The sequence below is a fragment of the Hirundo rustica genome, chromosome 5, assembly GCF_015227805.2.
Source record: "Hirundo rustica isolate bHirRus1 chromosome 5, bHirRus1.pri.v3, whole genome shotgun sequence".
In the NCBI taxonomy this organism is placed as follows: Eukaryota; Metazoa; Chordata; class Aves; order Passeriformes; family Hirundinidae; genus Hirundo; species Hirundo rustica.
In genome coordinates, this window is record NC_053454.1 from 60057927 (window position 1) to 60072888 (window position 14962).

The window sequence follows — 14962 nt, forward strand, 5'->3', positions numbered from 1 at the left end:
CAGGGGGTTCAGGCCCCTTGCCCAAACAGCACTGCACGCTCCCAGCCACAGCGTCGTTTTTTGTCTGCTCAGCTCCCAAGCAGACCCTCTCTGCTGTGTGCCGTCACAGAGACACACAAAGCAGTCACACGCAGACGAGATTTCGTAAGGCAGAGGTCCTTCCAATCCCAGCTCACAGCTGAAAGCCGAGAGAGGAAGAGACCCCTTTGTTTATTTTTTCACTTTTTATACATTTGTTGGTCTAGCAGAAGATTGGCTTTTTGGGGTTTCCACCCCTCAGCCTCAGTGGCCAGACGAATTGTCAGTTACAATTGTTTTCAGGTTAGAAATATGCAAACAAAGGACAGAGATTGAAAAACAAAGGATTTGTTTATATTACTTCTGTGGGAAAGGTAAAAAACTGCTCTAATATTCTACAGTAACTAAAAGATCTGACTCCATTTACGAAAATCAAAAGGCTAACAAAGAAACCTCAGAAAAACCAGGGTAACACCGTGTCCCTGGCGTGGGAGAGGTGAGGGATGCGCAGACATGGGAGCAGCTCTCTGCTTGTACCCACTGCAGTGGCTTCAGCTTCGGTGATATGTGCACCTGGGCCTCAGCTCTATTTGTAGGGGCTGTGAAAATTTCCTCTTGCACTTACTCAGCTCCATTCTCCTGCAGTTTTTACAGTTGCAGGAGGTTCCCTTTTGCCTGAGCCATTTCAAGCTGTGGGAAGGAAGCAAGGTTTGTGGGTAACAAAGCTCTTCCACTGAAGCCGTGAAGACATCTAGAAAAAAAGGTGACATTTCTGATTCAGAAGCCCTTCTCCATACCTGAAACAGAACCCTAAGGCTGTTTCTCTGTCTCTGGAAAGGACTGGTGGGACCAGAGCTTTGGAGAGAGGCCCCAGGCACCTTCCTGTGCCAGGCAACCCCCTGACCTGCACAGCAATGGGATTCATGGACCCTTTGTGAATGAACACACCTCTCACCACTCGAGACACCTTAGTCTGTGTAAATAGCATGAGGCAGCGTGCTGGGGAAGGTGGCTTTGCTTATTTGTGGTCATGTTTGACGCTGAAGGTTGGGCTTGTTTCATGCGGTTCAGAGAACAGGCACGAACATTTATTTACGTGTGAGCGGCCCAAACCGGAATAAATGAGTTTCTGGTTGCAACTGCTCCGTGAAATACAATGGTAGACTGCGTAATCCGTAATTTGCTCTTTGCAGAGAAAGCAAAAAGGTGTTAAGGGGGATTTTTTTAAAATCTGTGCTCCTGAATCTTCAGCAGTATTGCATTTACTCTAGTACATGTTAAATTGGTGAGTGTTGATTTCAGCAGAACCTTTCCATCATCTTCTTGGAAATAATCAAGTGGCTTGGTTTGGAAGGGACTTTAAAGATCATCTCTTTTCAACCCCCATGCTGTGGGCAGCGATGCTTTTCACTAGACCAGGTTACTTGCAGCCCCATCCAACCTGGCCTTGAACACTTCCAGGGATGAGGCATCGGCAGCTTCTCTGGGCAGCCTGTGCCAGTGCCTCACCACGCTAACAATGAAGAATTTCTTTGTAATATAATCTAAACCTATCCTCCTTCAGTTCAAAGCAATTTCCCCTTGTCCTGTCGCTACATGCCCTTGTGAATAGTCCCTCTCCAGCTCTCTTGTAGCTCCCTTTCGGTACTGGGAGATGCTCTGAGGTCTCTCTGGAACCTTTTCCTCTTACCACCTAAAAAACCTGACTGCATTTCGGCTCCCTGCTTCCCTCCTCCCCAGCAGACTCCTAGGCTATGAGCCTCATCCAGCCAGCTGGTGGGATATCAGGCATCTCCTCCTCTAGGGAGAATCTGCTGCTCTGCAATTTTTTTGAAAACTTCAGTTCCCACAGCCTCTTGCAATGTTCTTAGCAGAAAACACCAACTGTGTATGATCCCACCAGGGAGTGGCCAGGCAGCCCCACTGTAAAGCTGGGGCAGACACAGTTTAACTTTGGACCTGCTGGAAGCCAAGGGAAGCATTTCAAGGCACGGCTCCCTGTTTTCTCAGCGGCAGTACTGGAAAAAGGCTTCACTTAAAGCACCCTAAATCCCAGCCTGTTGATGAAGCTGCCATACTGAAGGTCTGCCTGAACTTCTCCTTTCCCCTTTCTTCATGAGGGCAAGAGAGAAGCGAATCTGACCCTCAGCACTTCCCGTGGGATGCGCTGAACTCAACTTGCTCCTGAGAAAGCAGCCACCCAGATCCTCTCTGGGATCTCTGCACACTCTGTGCATCCTGCTGGGAAAAAGAAAGTGCTGTCCCTGTGCCCCAGATTCTCCACAAAATGTGGAAGTGCATCCAAAACTGTCATGACTTGCACAAGGCATGAGTGGTTACATATTTGGGGCACGTTAGTGCAGAAACCGTAAATATTAGTATCTCATAAAGGGAAATTTATGCGTGTATGGTAAGTGCTCGGTTAATTTTACAGTGGCTGGGCTACAGTGGCTTGTGACAAGCACTTAGGGAATCAGCCTCATTTTTTGGAAAGCCTCCACGTGGAGTGTATTTTCTAAGAAATGAAAACCTAAATGTCTGTCCTGATGAAAGCACATCATTCAGAGCTGCGCTCCCCCGAACAGCAACAACATGTGGGCAAAGTTAGGGGAACAAGAAAATAAACATGAAAACTTTTGGGTGGGGTTTTTTTTGTGTGTTTTGTTGTTGTTGTTGTTGGTTTTTTTTTCTTTCTTTGTTTGGTTTTTTTGTTGTTGTTTTGGGGTTTTTTTAAGAATAACTAACTCTGGAAAAAGGAAAAATAAACGGCTGCGCTCTTCATGTTTCAAGTTTGTGGTTGGAAGGACAGGGCACAGCTCCTCACTTCCCCGTTCAGGTTACCTCCCACCCATTGTACTTGCTGCTGGCTGTTACTAGGAACATCCGAGGGAGTGACTGTAGTTTCATCTCGCCCGGAGCCTTTCGTAGGGTCTCGGCTGGAGAGGAAGCCTGCACAGATCAAGGCTGCTCACCAGGTTAGTTCTCTAAAAGCATGGAAATATTAGTAACTTGTTAATCTGGGAAGAGTGGGATAATGCTGTCGAAGCAGGGATTTTTTTTTTTTTTTTTTTTCTTTTTTTTTTTCTTTTTTTTTCTTTTTTTTTTCTTTTTTTTTCCTGCTTAGCACAAAATATAAATCAATCTGTCTGGCAAATCCTACTTGGGGAAGAGGGGGTGTGGGGCTTTTAAAAAGCCACATACAAAAGCTAGGTTGTGGAGGGTTTACCTGTGCTTCCTGCTTTCTGATGCTAACACAACTGCATAAATGTGTTGAAGGAATCTGCCTGGTACTTAAGTCTCTGTTTAAGCTGGGCTGCCCTACCAGAAGCTCAGATATTGATGCCTTTTGATACCTGGTCTCCCCGTGTTCTTGCCTGTCCCTTCGGTGGGGTGTGCTGTCGGGGCCAAGAGCAGCTATGCTTCAAACTCTTCATTATTGTTTGCAGCTAGGAGAGGAGAAAATAAGCGAATAACACTCGTGCAGAGGACACTGTGCCTTTGTAAAAGTGTGGAGAGATTCACCAAGTGTCGGTGGCACTGCTGCGGGCAGGCAGAGGGAAGCTGCGGGTAGGCAGAGGCGTTGCGCTTCCCTCTGGACACGCACCTGATACCACCTGCAGCCGGGAGCGGGATTTCTGGAGAAACACGCGTTTCCCCAAAGGCTGGAGAAAGAAGGTGCTCCCCCTCCCCCAGCATCACTCTCTCATTTCAGTTTCTATTCTGGTTTCTGAGCTCCGAAGCAACAGGGGAAGGAGGGGGAGGAGCCCGACCACCCAGCGGGGTGGGTCTGCCTTTGTGGAATTGCCGTTTTTAACAAATAAAATAAATCAACCCGACTTACAGGAAAAAAGTCTCAACCAATGTGAGCAGGCAGTTTATCTTAGAACCTCACCCAAGCCCGAACTGTCTTAGAATTGTTACCTGGAAATATTTTGGGCTTTTTTGCTTGGCTAGGGAATTAGAAGCAGAGAGGAATTGTTCTTGTTGCTAGTCTTACTATTATCATCATCATCATTATTATTTCAGACCTGTTGCTTACTGGCTTTCAAGGTTTACTTACTTGCTTAAGCACAGGAAGGCAAGGAGAGGCAATTCAGACGCTGATATTCTGCCTTTCTGCCTCCCTGTGTAAAGAAACCAGAGATACGAGTTTTCTATAGTATCTCTGCTTCGTAGACTGGCTTTGCTATGAGGAAATGAGTCCACGGGCGCTTCCCACGTGCTCTGTGCCCATGCCAAAGGCATCTTGTATAAAATACGCCGAGTCCAACAAGCGGAATGCCCGAGTCACTCCCTTTAGCCCGGGTTCGCTGCCCAGCCCAGCTCGGCACAAGGGGAACGAGCCGTGCCTAGGCGCTAGCAAAGTCCTTACGGGGTGGAGTGGGGAACGTCAGTGACCTGATGCTGTTCTGAAGGCTGGATAAAATGGCAGATAGTGCAAAAACCTTGAGGAGACAGAAATGCAGGCCAGATACGGTTACGCTCTGTCACCTCCAGCGGCAGCTAGGGAGCTGGGCAAAAGGCAGCGGCCCGCTGAGGGGTGGCAGCCACCGGTTCGGTTGGAGGTTCGGACCGGCCACAGCTTTGTGACCCACTATCCAGTCCCCTGTCTCTTTCAGAAGAGGACCTGGGAATGGCCGTCCCCACCGTCGTGACCATCCAGCCGCAGTACGGCGCGGCCCTGCCCTCCGTCTCGAGATGCACGTGGCAGACGGGCCTGATGGACTGCTGCACCGACTGTGGCGTCTGTGAGTGCCCGGCACACGCTGCCCTTGCCTTTCCTGCCGCCGTGCAGCCGCTGTGCGGCCCGGCTCTCCCCGCCGCTCGGCCGGTGCCGGGCGGGCAGGCGCAGCCTCAGCCAGCGCCGTGTTTCTCTCCCGCCAGTCTGCTGCGGGATGTTCTGCTACCCGTGCCTGGCGTGCCAGGTGGCCGGGGACATGAACGAGTGCTGCCTGTGTGGGACCAGCGTGGCCATGAGGACCCTGTACCGCACCAGATACAACATCCCGGTCAGTGCTGAGCCTGCCCCCCTCACCCCGCTGCAGCCTGAAAGACGGGGTGCCCCCGAGGCCCCTCTCCCTGCACTCGAGGGAGGGGCTCAGGGCAGCAGTGATTTCCACTCGCCCCTTTTTTCCCCATTCGTTTCCACCTCGGCTGCTGCGTCCCCCTTTGAGCTTTGAAAGATGGGAAAGATTCGAGGTAACTGTGGGCTGACTGAAGAATAGGTGAAGCCGGTTACACGGATAAAGATCCATAATCAGGTTTGGGAGAAAGGTGGATACCTGGGGGTGTTTCTTCCTGCAGGGGAGGTGGTTGCTGCCATCCCAAGTGCGAACAATGGGGGCTTGAGTTCACCTTGCCCAAATTGTCTGTTCCCGTGTGCATTTTTCTTCCCAGTCTGCACCTCAGAAGTCAAAAGATGGGTAGCTATCTGCAGCCTGCACTATGGGCTCCTTCCTTCTTTTTTCGTGGTGCTCGGGGTTTGCCAGCCCAGGGCTTCAGTGTTTTCTACTCAGGATGCTGCGGCCTGCCGAGGAAAAAAAGAGTACTTGACTTGGAATGTGATTAACGTTTTCTAACCTGTCCCTAACCTGTTTCTCCCTAACAGGGGTCCATTTGCTCTGACTTCTGTGTCACCATGTGGTGCCCGGTGTGCTCTGTTTGCCAAATTAAGAGAGACATCAACCGCAGGAGGGAGCTTGGCATATTCTGGTAAGCTGGGGGTGCTGGTGCTGGTCCATAAAGCTGCTGTCACACGCAGCCAGGCAGCTTCCCAGAGCCTCTCCTGCCGACACCTTGAACACCTGACAAAGTTTGCTGCAGTGGGGAAATGGCCGTGGGTGACAGCAGTGACCTGTCCTAAAGAAAAATGTCGCTGGGGACCTCGTGTAGGGTGGAGGGGGAAGGACTGGGGGCACACACAGGGTGTGGTGAGGCACAGCCCCAGTCCCTGACACTCCTTTCCCATCCTGTTGCAGATGCTGCCATCCTGGCTATGTCCTTGGAGCTGCTGCAAGCAGGAGTCACCGCTGCTCTGACTGTTAGGAAATGCACCATGTGGAGCTTGCCTTGATTGCATTTGATTTTCCCTTATTAAGTGCAGAAATAAAGTTTTGAGTTTGTCTTCCTACCTCTGTGTATGTCACTTCTGCGTGTCACTGCCTGAGAGCACCCATCCTTCTCCTGCTCCATCCATCTCAGCAGCCCCCAGTGTAGCTGAGATTTCCCTGTGCCTGCTGCAGAGAGAGATTTCCACTAGTATTTTGTTATTGGATCAGCTTCTAGAAAGGATATTTAATACATTGAAGGAGTCAGTGTTGCTCATCCAAGTGGAAAAATTTGGGAAAATGACTACTGCTGCATGGCAGAGCTATTTCTTCCTGCAGGCAAGTGACTTCTGCAGGCCATCCAGCATTGCCCCTGCTGCGGTGGCTGTCCAGGGTTCCTGGTCATGCCACCTTTGTGAATAGAAAGGCATGGGGATTTGGGGCTGCCTGGCACCAGCTCACCTCGACGTTGAAGTTATATGGACTGAAAGCATGAGTTCCTCCCTACCTGCAATAAAACACCTGGCTGGGTCGTGGGTGATCTGTGTCCTCTCCAGGGACAAAGAGTGGCATCTTCCCGCATGGCATTACATAATATTGGGGGTTGGATTTGTTCCTTTTTGTCTTAAAGTATTTTTCCCCATAAGTTGCTAGGAAACAGAGGGTACTTGATTAACACAAAAAGACGTGACCGGGAGGGAGACGATCACACGAAGTTTGGGGGAGGGAAAAGGACAGGGCTGGGGGGAGCTGAGTTTCTTTTTTCCCTGCTCTCGGCATTGGAGAGGCACGGTTGGGCTGCTGCTTATTGCCTGAGGAGTCCACTGTGAACGGAGGGTCCGGTCCTGGGAATTCTACCACCATCCATCATCCGCTCGTGTGCCCAGGAATTCGGAGCCACTTCGCCTGCCCTGCTGGAGCTGGGCCGGCCCCGTCCAGCTGTTGTGGCTTCTTCAGCACTGCTCACTTTTCCGGGACACCCCCCCTTGCCTGCCGGGACATTCCCCCCTGCCTGCTGGGGACCCTCGTTGTTCCATCCACCAGCCCGAGAGTTTTCCACTGTTCCAGCTTGGTGCTCTCGGGGTCCCAAGGGATCAGACTGCCCCAGCTTCTGGTTCTGTTTATTATTATTGCTGTTGTTGTTGTTGTCTGTTTGCCTTATTACACTTACTAGTAAGGAACTGTTATTCCTTTCCCCACAGCTCTGCCTGAAAAGCCTCTTTAATCTTCTAAATTATAATAACTTGGAGGGAAGGGATTGGAATTCCCCATTCCTAGAGAGGCCCCACCCCTCCCTAGCAGATACCTGTCTTTTCAAGCCATGGCGCACAGCCCATCTGTCTGCACTGGGCTGTGAGCCCTGCATTCCTGTCCAGAAGGTGAAGGTCGCACCCACCCTCTCTCCATCACTCTCAAGAGGAATGCTAAAGGACCTTTGATCTCCACAAATATCTCCCAGCTTCATTCTTTAAGGAGAATATGATTGGGTTTTTGTCCCCACTCTGCCTTCACCTTCACCACAAAGCTTTTTACATGGCAGGCAGCGGCTCCGTCCGTGCTGCAGGGTGGGGGGGTGTGACGGCATCCACACCCCTTAAACCCCAGATGGCCCAGATGGTCCTTTGGATGATCCCTGGCAATGCAGAGGAGGGCATTTTCAGCCCAAGAGAGGCCGCCCCCGTGTCACCCAGTGCAGTCACAGGGAGGTTCTTGCAGATACTCAGGTTTGACAGAGGAAAGGTGCTGCACCTCCAGCAGCCTGGGAGCAAACTGCCCTTCTCTGGAAACCTCTCCCACCGGGGCTCTGGGCCTGGAGAACGCCCGGATGGGGAAAGGCGAGGTCGGGCAGCAGGAACGCAGCAGGGAAGCTGTCATTGTGCAAAGCTGCACCTAAGCTGGCATTTGCTCTGTTAGTCAGAGGGAGCAGAGGTCATTTGCCAGAGCACATATAAAGCATGAGAACCAGGAAAAAGGCTCTTGCCTGCTGGGACAAGGACAGCTTGGAAAGTACGTATGGCACGTCTTGGCTTTGGTTGTGGTATGAAAACTGCTCCTGGCTGAAGCGGTGATGCTGGGCAAGGGGAAGGGCTGGAAACAAAGGTGAGGTTTTCTTCCTGGAAAACTGCTTCAGGGTTAACTACAGCGTGGTGGGTGCTGCTGACGGCATCTTGACAGATGTGGGGAGCAGAGGAAGAGGACAGCAGGTTTTGCACTGTGTTGCTCATTTGTGCACCTACAGTGCCTGTGGGTGCTGCTTCATGACCTTGGCTGTTGGTGAAATGTGGTTGCATGCACCTCAGGATCCTTTTGTCCCCATCAGTCATTCCAGCAAGGCTGGTGATGCCCTCGGGCTGTGAATTGTAGAACTGGGATATGTTTGGTGTGCTGAGCCTGGGCCATCTCTCGGGAGGTGAGCATGTGGCAGAAGCTTCTCCAGGCTGCTGCCTGCTTCACACCGCAGCCTCCACCCATGCAGGGATGTGGTGTGCTCGTACCTGGGGAGGGGTGAGGAAGCCTGACTGGAGGGATCCTGCCCCTAAAATTTCTCCTGCTGCTGTTGCTCCTGTGCACATTTCTCCCTGTGGTCTCTGTGGTCCTGCCTGCTGCTGGGCATCCCTGTCGCTGCATGGGAGCCCCGTGCTGGGCACTGCACAGCCTGTCCATGATCTGCCTCCTCCCCTGCCCCTCCTGGTTCTTGCTTCTTAAATCATTGAGTGCCACGGCTTCTGGAAGGGATTGCTGTTTTGGCATGCCACGAGGTGTTAGGTTGGCTGCAGAGGTGGCTGGAATTACCTGGGATCTCGTGGATGAACAAACAGGGACAACTGGCCAAGGCAGGGCCAGGAGGTGTCCAGAGAGGGACAATGGGCACACTGTCCCCTGATGCACTCACAGGTGTCTCAGACAGGGACAGCCCAGCCAGAAAGCTGCAAAAAGTCAGGAGCAAACCCTGTGGAGATTTTCACCAGCTTTCTTCCTGCTTACACCATGTTTCAACAATCCTTTCTTCCTCTTCTTGGGACTGCCAGGAACAAGGGGTGGCCCTACAGCAACAGGCTGTGTCTGACAGCTGGGATGTGTCTGTAAATGCTGGGGAGTAGCTGCCAGCAGCGCCATCAACCCTTTGCCACCTGCTGGCATTAGTACAAATGCAATGCCACAGCTGGTGCCACTCTGATGTGTGTAATCAGCTCAATGGCATCATCAGAGTGCTGGGCATGGTAATCGTTCCACCCCATTTCTTGTGTTGTTTAATACTTAACTTGGTGTAAATGTGCAATTCTGATGTGAAAACAATCCTCTTGGAGCGCTTAACAAAGTGGTGCGGAGCTTGGGCACAGGGCACAGGGAGTGTGTCTACATGGGACTCCTCCTGTGGGAGAGTCCTCTGGGTTTTTTGTTTGTTTGTTTTAATTAAAGCTCCAGAAAGAAAAGTGAGAGTGGCAGAAGCTGGCACTGTGCCTTACAGGGGTGGCAGGGAGTGATGGAGGTGCAGGTGCAGGTGGTGTTGTTACATTGGTGAGGTGATTTTGGGGGTGGTGCTGCGGAGCAGGAGCTTTCCTACTCTCAGAGGATGCAGCCCCTTGCTGAGGAAGGATGGGATGGAGAGGGACCCCCCAGGACTGAGGAAGAGGAGGATGAGGTGCTGGCACAGACAGTCAGGTGGAGGAGGGATAGGAACTGGGTGATGGAAAGAGACAAGGAGAACCCACTGCCTTGAAGCATACTAAGAAGGCAAGAGAAGAAGAAAGGGAGAGGGGGAAGCAAATAGGCTGAGATTCCCACAGAACAAAACAAAGATTAAGGTGACTCCTGAGAGCCTGGGAAGCCTAGAACTGAGCAGTAGTAACTTTGGGAGAATGTGATCATTAAACAAACAAACAAACAAACAAACAAACAAACCCCACAAAAAAAAAAAAAAAAAACCACACCTCCACAAAAACCCAAACCAACTGAACTATCCCAAAATGCAGACAATGTTACGTATTTTTACACAGACAGCAATGAAAGGTGACCTGGAGATGAGGAGACAGGTTTGAGGTGTTGAAGCACTGCAGTTCTGAAGCAGAGGGACCTCTGTTGTCACAGAGGTGTTTTACTTGCACAGGCAAGGGATGATGTGCTGCTGCCTTTGGTGGGAGACTGGTTTTGGGGGAGGCTTTGTTTCAGCGGGTAGTGGCAGCTTCTGGCAGAGCTGTGCCCCCCGGTTTGAGGTGAGGGTGGCATTATCCGGGCAGTGGGGACTTCCCAGGGAGCTCTTTCTCTGAATGCAGCAGCCTGAGCAATTCACCCACTTCAGAAACACCTGCAGCATCCTCCCTGATTTTCTTTCCAGACCACCAAGTGCCTGCAGAGACCTGACCCCGTGCTGGCAATGGCCTCTCAAACCGTGATTACGGTCCAGCCCCAGTTCTCGGCTGCCCAGCAGCGCGGGGAGTGGCAGACGGGGCTGATGGACTGCTGCTCCGACTGCGGCGTGTGTGAGTACACGCGTGCCCCTCATCCCGCTGCTGCTCCTGCCGTGTTCCTGGTGTTTTACCCCGCTCCCCCTGCAGCATTACCGCCGCTGCAAACCCCGCTCCTCTGGGTGCTGGAGGCGGAGCGGCTCTCGCCTGATGTCGAGAGCCACAGCTGGCTTTTCCCACCTTTCCCCCGTGTTTGTCCCCCAGCCAAGCCCATTCCCGCTGTCCCGCAGGTCTCTGTGGGACGTTCTGCCTCTGCTGCCTGAGCATCCAAGTGGCCGGGGACATGGACGAGTGCTGCCTGTGTGGGAGCAGCGTGGCCATAAGGACCCTGTACCGCACCAGATACAACATCCCGGTCCGTGAGCGGCTCCGCGCCCGTGCCAGCGGCGGCGACAGCCGCGGGATGGGCGCGGGGTGGGGGCTCGGGGAAGGCGAGAGCGGTGCCCGAGGGGAAGGACACGGGCGGGGACCCCTCTGCCTCACCGCTGGGAGCTGGAGGCGATCCCAGCGCCGCTTCATCCCAGCGCTCGCTGGATACGGGCAGCAGGGTGCTGCGGGGCCCGGCTGAGCCGCCGGGGGCTGCCGACCATACAAAACAGAGAGGCTGAAAGGCTAAACGCTTGGCGTGGGAAGGGGTTACTCACGCCGTGTCCCGCGCTCCGCAGGGCTCCATCCTGGGAGACTTCTGCGCTACCTGGTGGTGCACGCCGTGTTCGCTCTGCCAGCTGAAGAGAGACATCAAGCGGAGGAGGGAGATGGGCATATTCTGGTGAGCCGGCGGGGCTGGCGCTGCTTTGCCTCGCTGCCGCACAGCACCCGGGGACTTCCCGGGGCCTCCCTTTCCTCTGACACCTCCAGACACCGGGCTGCTGCGGTGCCGGAGCAGTAATGGCTGAGGAAAGAGTGACCCTGCTCTCCCATCCCGTTGCAGATGCTGCCATCTTCAGTGCACACCGTGGAGCCGCTGCAGGCAGGAGCTGCTGCTGCCCTGGATGTGGGGACATGCACCGTGAGGAGTTTGCCTTCGCTGTGCTCGATCCCCTCTCCCCGCAGTAAAGTCAGCAATAAAAGCATTGTCTTCCTCCCGTGTGTTGTCATTTATGTCTCTGTGTCTCCCTGCAGCATCAGAATCAGTGCTGTGCTTTCCTAGGCTGTGTGGCCAGAGGCACGATGAGGTTCTCAGGCAAAGGAGGCTTTCTCTTGCACACCCACACTGGAATGAGGCCAGACCACAAAATTTGGTGAGGAGGAGATAAACAAAAGCCAGATCTGCTATGGGAAAAATTTCTCTGTGGACACCACCAATGTGCAGAGCTGGTGACAGCATTGCCCACTGCTCAGAGAGGTCCAAGAGCACTGAACCCATCCCTGTTGATGCCTGGACTGTCCCCAGCACCAAACAGAAATGGGGAGTGATGGCGATGCTGTGGGATTCCCAGTCGTTCTGCTTTCCCCACAAAAATGTTGTCAAGACATCATCCCATGGGATGGTCTTCTTGGAAATGGCTTCTCTGTGCGTCAGAGCCCTGCAGCTTGTGGGTGTAATATGCTGTGGTGGAAGAGGCTTGGGGGTGCAAGGCTTTATCCCATGCCAGCCATGGTGACAAACAGGCAAGACTGGGACTAGGGTTGCTCTGGCCCAGATTGGTTTAAGGTTTACTGCTTTCAACAGAAAAAGGTGAGGTTTTGCCCAGAGTGGGCTGCAGGGTGCCCCAGTCTCTGTCATGCCTGTGCTTCTGTGCACCTGTAGGACAGGACGGGGATTTATTCAAAAATCCCTTTTCCACTCGCCTGTTTTCACCGTCACAACTCCTGCTGCTGCTGCCCGCGTGTAGGTGTGTGCGCACACAAACACCTGCACAGGGGAGCAGGAGAACGCGGCTGTGCTGAGGCGCCAGCCGGAGCTGGGAGCTGGCAGTGTGCCTGCTGCGGGGACAGATGTCAACTGCATCTGTCACCTCTGGTCACATCTGGGTCACCTCTGCTCCCTCCTGGATGCTGGTCCCAAATCCCTGCTACATGCATCCTGCCATGGGCGTGCTGAGAGCACCCAGGATCGAAGGCTTCAAAGCCACACAGCCAGGAGTGCTGCGGTCCCCTCTTTCCACGGACAAGTGAGCTCTGTGTCCCCAGCACGGGGCTCCTGCAGGCCCCCTGCCCCATCTCTCCTCCCACAGAGATGGTTGTTTTGGCCTTCCTTGACAGTCATTCCTGCCTGGCATTCTATGCCCATCCTTGATCGTGGAGTCTCCTCCTCGGCTCTCCTTCTCCCCAGAGCATGCAGGCGTTGGTCCATTGGGACCAGGGACCAAATCCACGAACCTCCAAAGTGAGCCGGAAGCAGCCACGAGGTCACAGAGGTTTTGTTTCTGTGAAATTTTTTATCAGAAGTAACTACCAACGGCCGCTACTAAAGCAAGCATCGCTCCCCTGTAGGCACGCCTGTGAGCACCATTTGAGGCGCTAGCAGCACCACCCTTGCCAAGCTGCTGCCAGCGGCGGGCGGGAGGGAAAAGCCTCCTGTCGCCGGTGATCCACATCACCGGGTCCTACAACCCCGAAGCTGTCCCCGCCCGTGTCCCGGTCCCCGAGCGGGCTGTCCCCGGCTGTCGCACGGCTCAGCCACCTGCTCCCGGCGTTCCACCTTCCCGGCGCACACAAGGAGGCGCGACGAGCTCGGCTTTTCCGCGGGGATCCCGTTCCTCCCGTGAGATCCCCGCGGGCTGCTCCAGCGCCCTGCGCCAGCACTCCGCGCTTCCTCATCTGCCCTGCCCCGGGAGCGCCGGGGTTCCCGGGCTGAGCGCCGCGGGGATGGCGCCGGTGTGTCGGGGATAGCGAGGGACAGGGTCCTGCCCACAGCACCCCCGGCTGAGGCAGCTCGGCATCGGCCGTTCCCGGTCGGAGTCAGCCCTGGGCTGGCAGCAGCCCCCGCGCCCCGCGGCTGCTTATGGCCGGAACAGGGATATTTTCCTGGTCCCGAGGCGTTTCTGCCGGTAATGTTAAACCTTCCTTTCCTGCTCGAGGGGTCCCGCATTGTTCCCCTCCCCTCAGGCTTCTGCCAGCTTGCTGGGGCTAGGATCGTTGTGGTTTCCCTGTGATGCCCCCCCACGAGGCCGGGATGGTTGTGGTGATGGTTTTTCCTTGCTGGTGCTAAGACAGGTCCTTCTTGACACAGCTTTGCCCTCGTGTCCTCACGGGGCTGTGTTTGCACAGGCCGTGCTGTGGAGGTGCAGCGAGGAGCCGGGAGCAGCCAGCCCCAAGCCTGGGGGAGAGGCGCTAGCGCCTACCTCACCCAAGGAATGGATGGGGGGACATAGGAGGACACGGGAGCTGCGGGCAATGCCTGGTGAGTGCCCGAAGTGACGATCAAACACCCAGCCATGCTGTCGAGGGGATCTCTCGCTGCTGGCCAGGGTGGGAGAAGCCCAGCAAAACCAGGAAAACCTCGCTGTGGGTGATGGATAAGCACTCGATCCCCTCTGAGGGCTGGCAGGGTTGGTTCTGTTCCTGCTGCCTCTCCTGGCACGGTATGAACATGGCTGGGGGGCAAACAATGCCAGAGGGGGGTCAGCGCCAAGTGGGGAGCTGTCACAGCCCCCCAGATTAAAGCTCCTCCCAGGAGGTTTGTGCCTCGTGTTTGGGGGCCTGGGAGGTTGGAAGGGAGGTCAGGAAAGGTGAACCAAGAGTTGTTGGGGTCTGGGCCAGCTGCACCCCATGGCCAGCAGTTCTGTGTAGCGCCGGGGACAGCCCAGTGTTTGCGGGTACGGCTCCTGTGCACGCAGTGCGGGTGAAACGCACCCCGCCTCGCAGAGGGGTTTGGGCAGACGCCCTTCCTGGACCGCCCTTCTGGGAGAGATGTGACTCTTCTGGACAGAGGGGGGGACAGGCATCTCCTGAGGGTCTCTGGGGTGTGCTCCCAGGAGCTCTGACTGCCTGGTGGCTCTCCTTTAGGTGCAGAGGAGGCTCCACTGCCTTGTGCTGCCGCCTCACCTGCAGCCACAGCCTGCGGCCCCTCAGAGCAGGGCTGCCCAGAGGAGCCAGGCTCACCCTCATCTCACTTCTGCTGTCAGGAACAGGACTGAGAGAGACCCTCCACACCGTGAGGAGCATGTCACATGTATTTAATCCTCAAGGGAAGAGGCCAGGCTCCTTGCTGGCTAGAGCTCCCTGCAGGGGACAACCCACGTGGCTCCTGGGTGACAGACACCCTGGCTCCAGCTGATAGACACCCCAGCTGTTTTGGATTAGAGATGCTCCTGGTTCTCACAGCTCTGACTGATGAATGCTCCAGCTGCTTACAGCTCATGGTATTTGATGCTCTAAGTGATTTCAACTCCTGCATCTTTCAGCTCCAGATCGCAGTTCTGGCTGCTCTGCTGTTGAGGCACAACAGATAGGCTGTAATGCTGTGGCCAGCAGACCTCCTCCCCT

At 54.4% G+C, this 14962-nt stretch overlaps 2 protein-coding genes across 5 annotated transcripts; both read left to right on the forward strand.

Annotated features, from left to right (window-relative positions):
• The first annotated feature begins 2832 nt into the window (after nt 1–2832).
• Nucleotides 2833–6148, forward strand: LOC120752873 (placenta-specific gene 8 protein-like). 3 transcript variants are annotated; one of them, XM_040064608.2, is made up of 5 exons: nt 2833–2993; nt 4638–4766; nt 4903–5027; nt 5627–5730; nt 5997–6148. In XM_040064608.2, coding segments are annotated over exons 2-5 (345 nt in total). In that variant the 5' UTR covers nt 2833–2993; nt 4638–4651; the 3' UTR covers nt 5998–6148. The 3 variants fall into 3 exon arrangements, with proteins under 3 accessions (XP_039920542.1, XP_039920539.1, XP_039920540.1); XM_040064605.2 differs by lacking the exon at nt 5997–6148 and having other exon boundaries at nt 5627–5734; XM_040064606.1 differs by lacking the exon at nt 5997–6148 and having other exon boundaries at nt 2852–2993; nt 4621–4766; nt 5627–5734.
• Nucleotides 6149–10440: 4292 nt separating this feature from the next.
• Nucleotides 10441–11548, forward strand: LOC120752874 (placenta-specific gene 8 protein-like). Of its 2 annotated transcripts, XM_040064610.2 has the most exons (4): nt 10441–10546; nt 10762–10886; nt 11197–11300; nt 11463–11548. In XM_040064610.2, coding segments are annotated over exons 1-4 (336 nt in total). In that variant the 3' UTR covers nt 11464–11548. The 2 variants fall into 2 exon arrangements, with proteins under 2 accessions (XP_039920544.1, XP_039920543.1); XM_040064609.2 differs by lacking the exon at nt 11463–11548 and having other exon boundaries at nt 11197–11304.
• The last annotated feature ends 3414 nt before the right edge of the window (nt 11549–14962 follow it).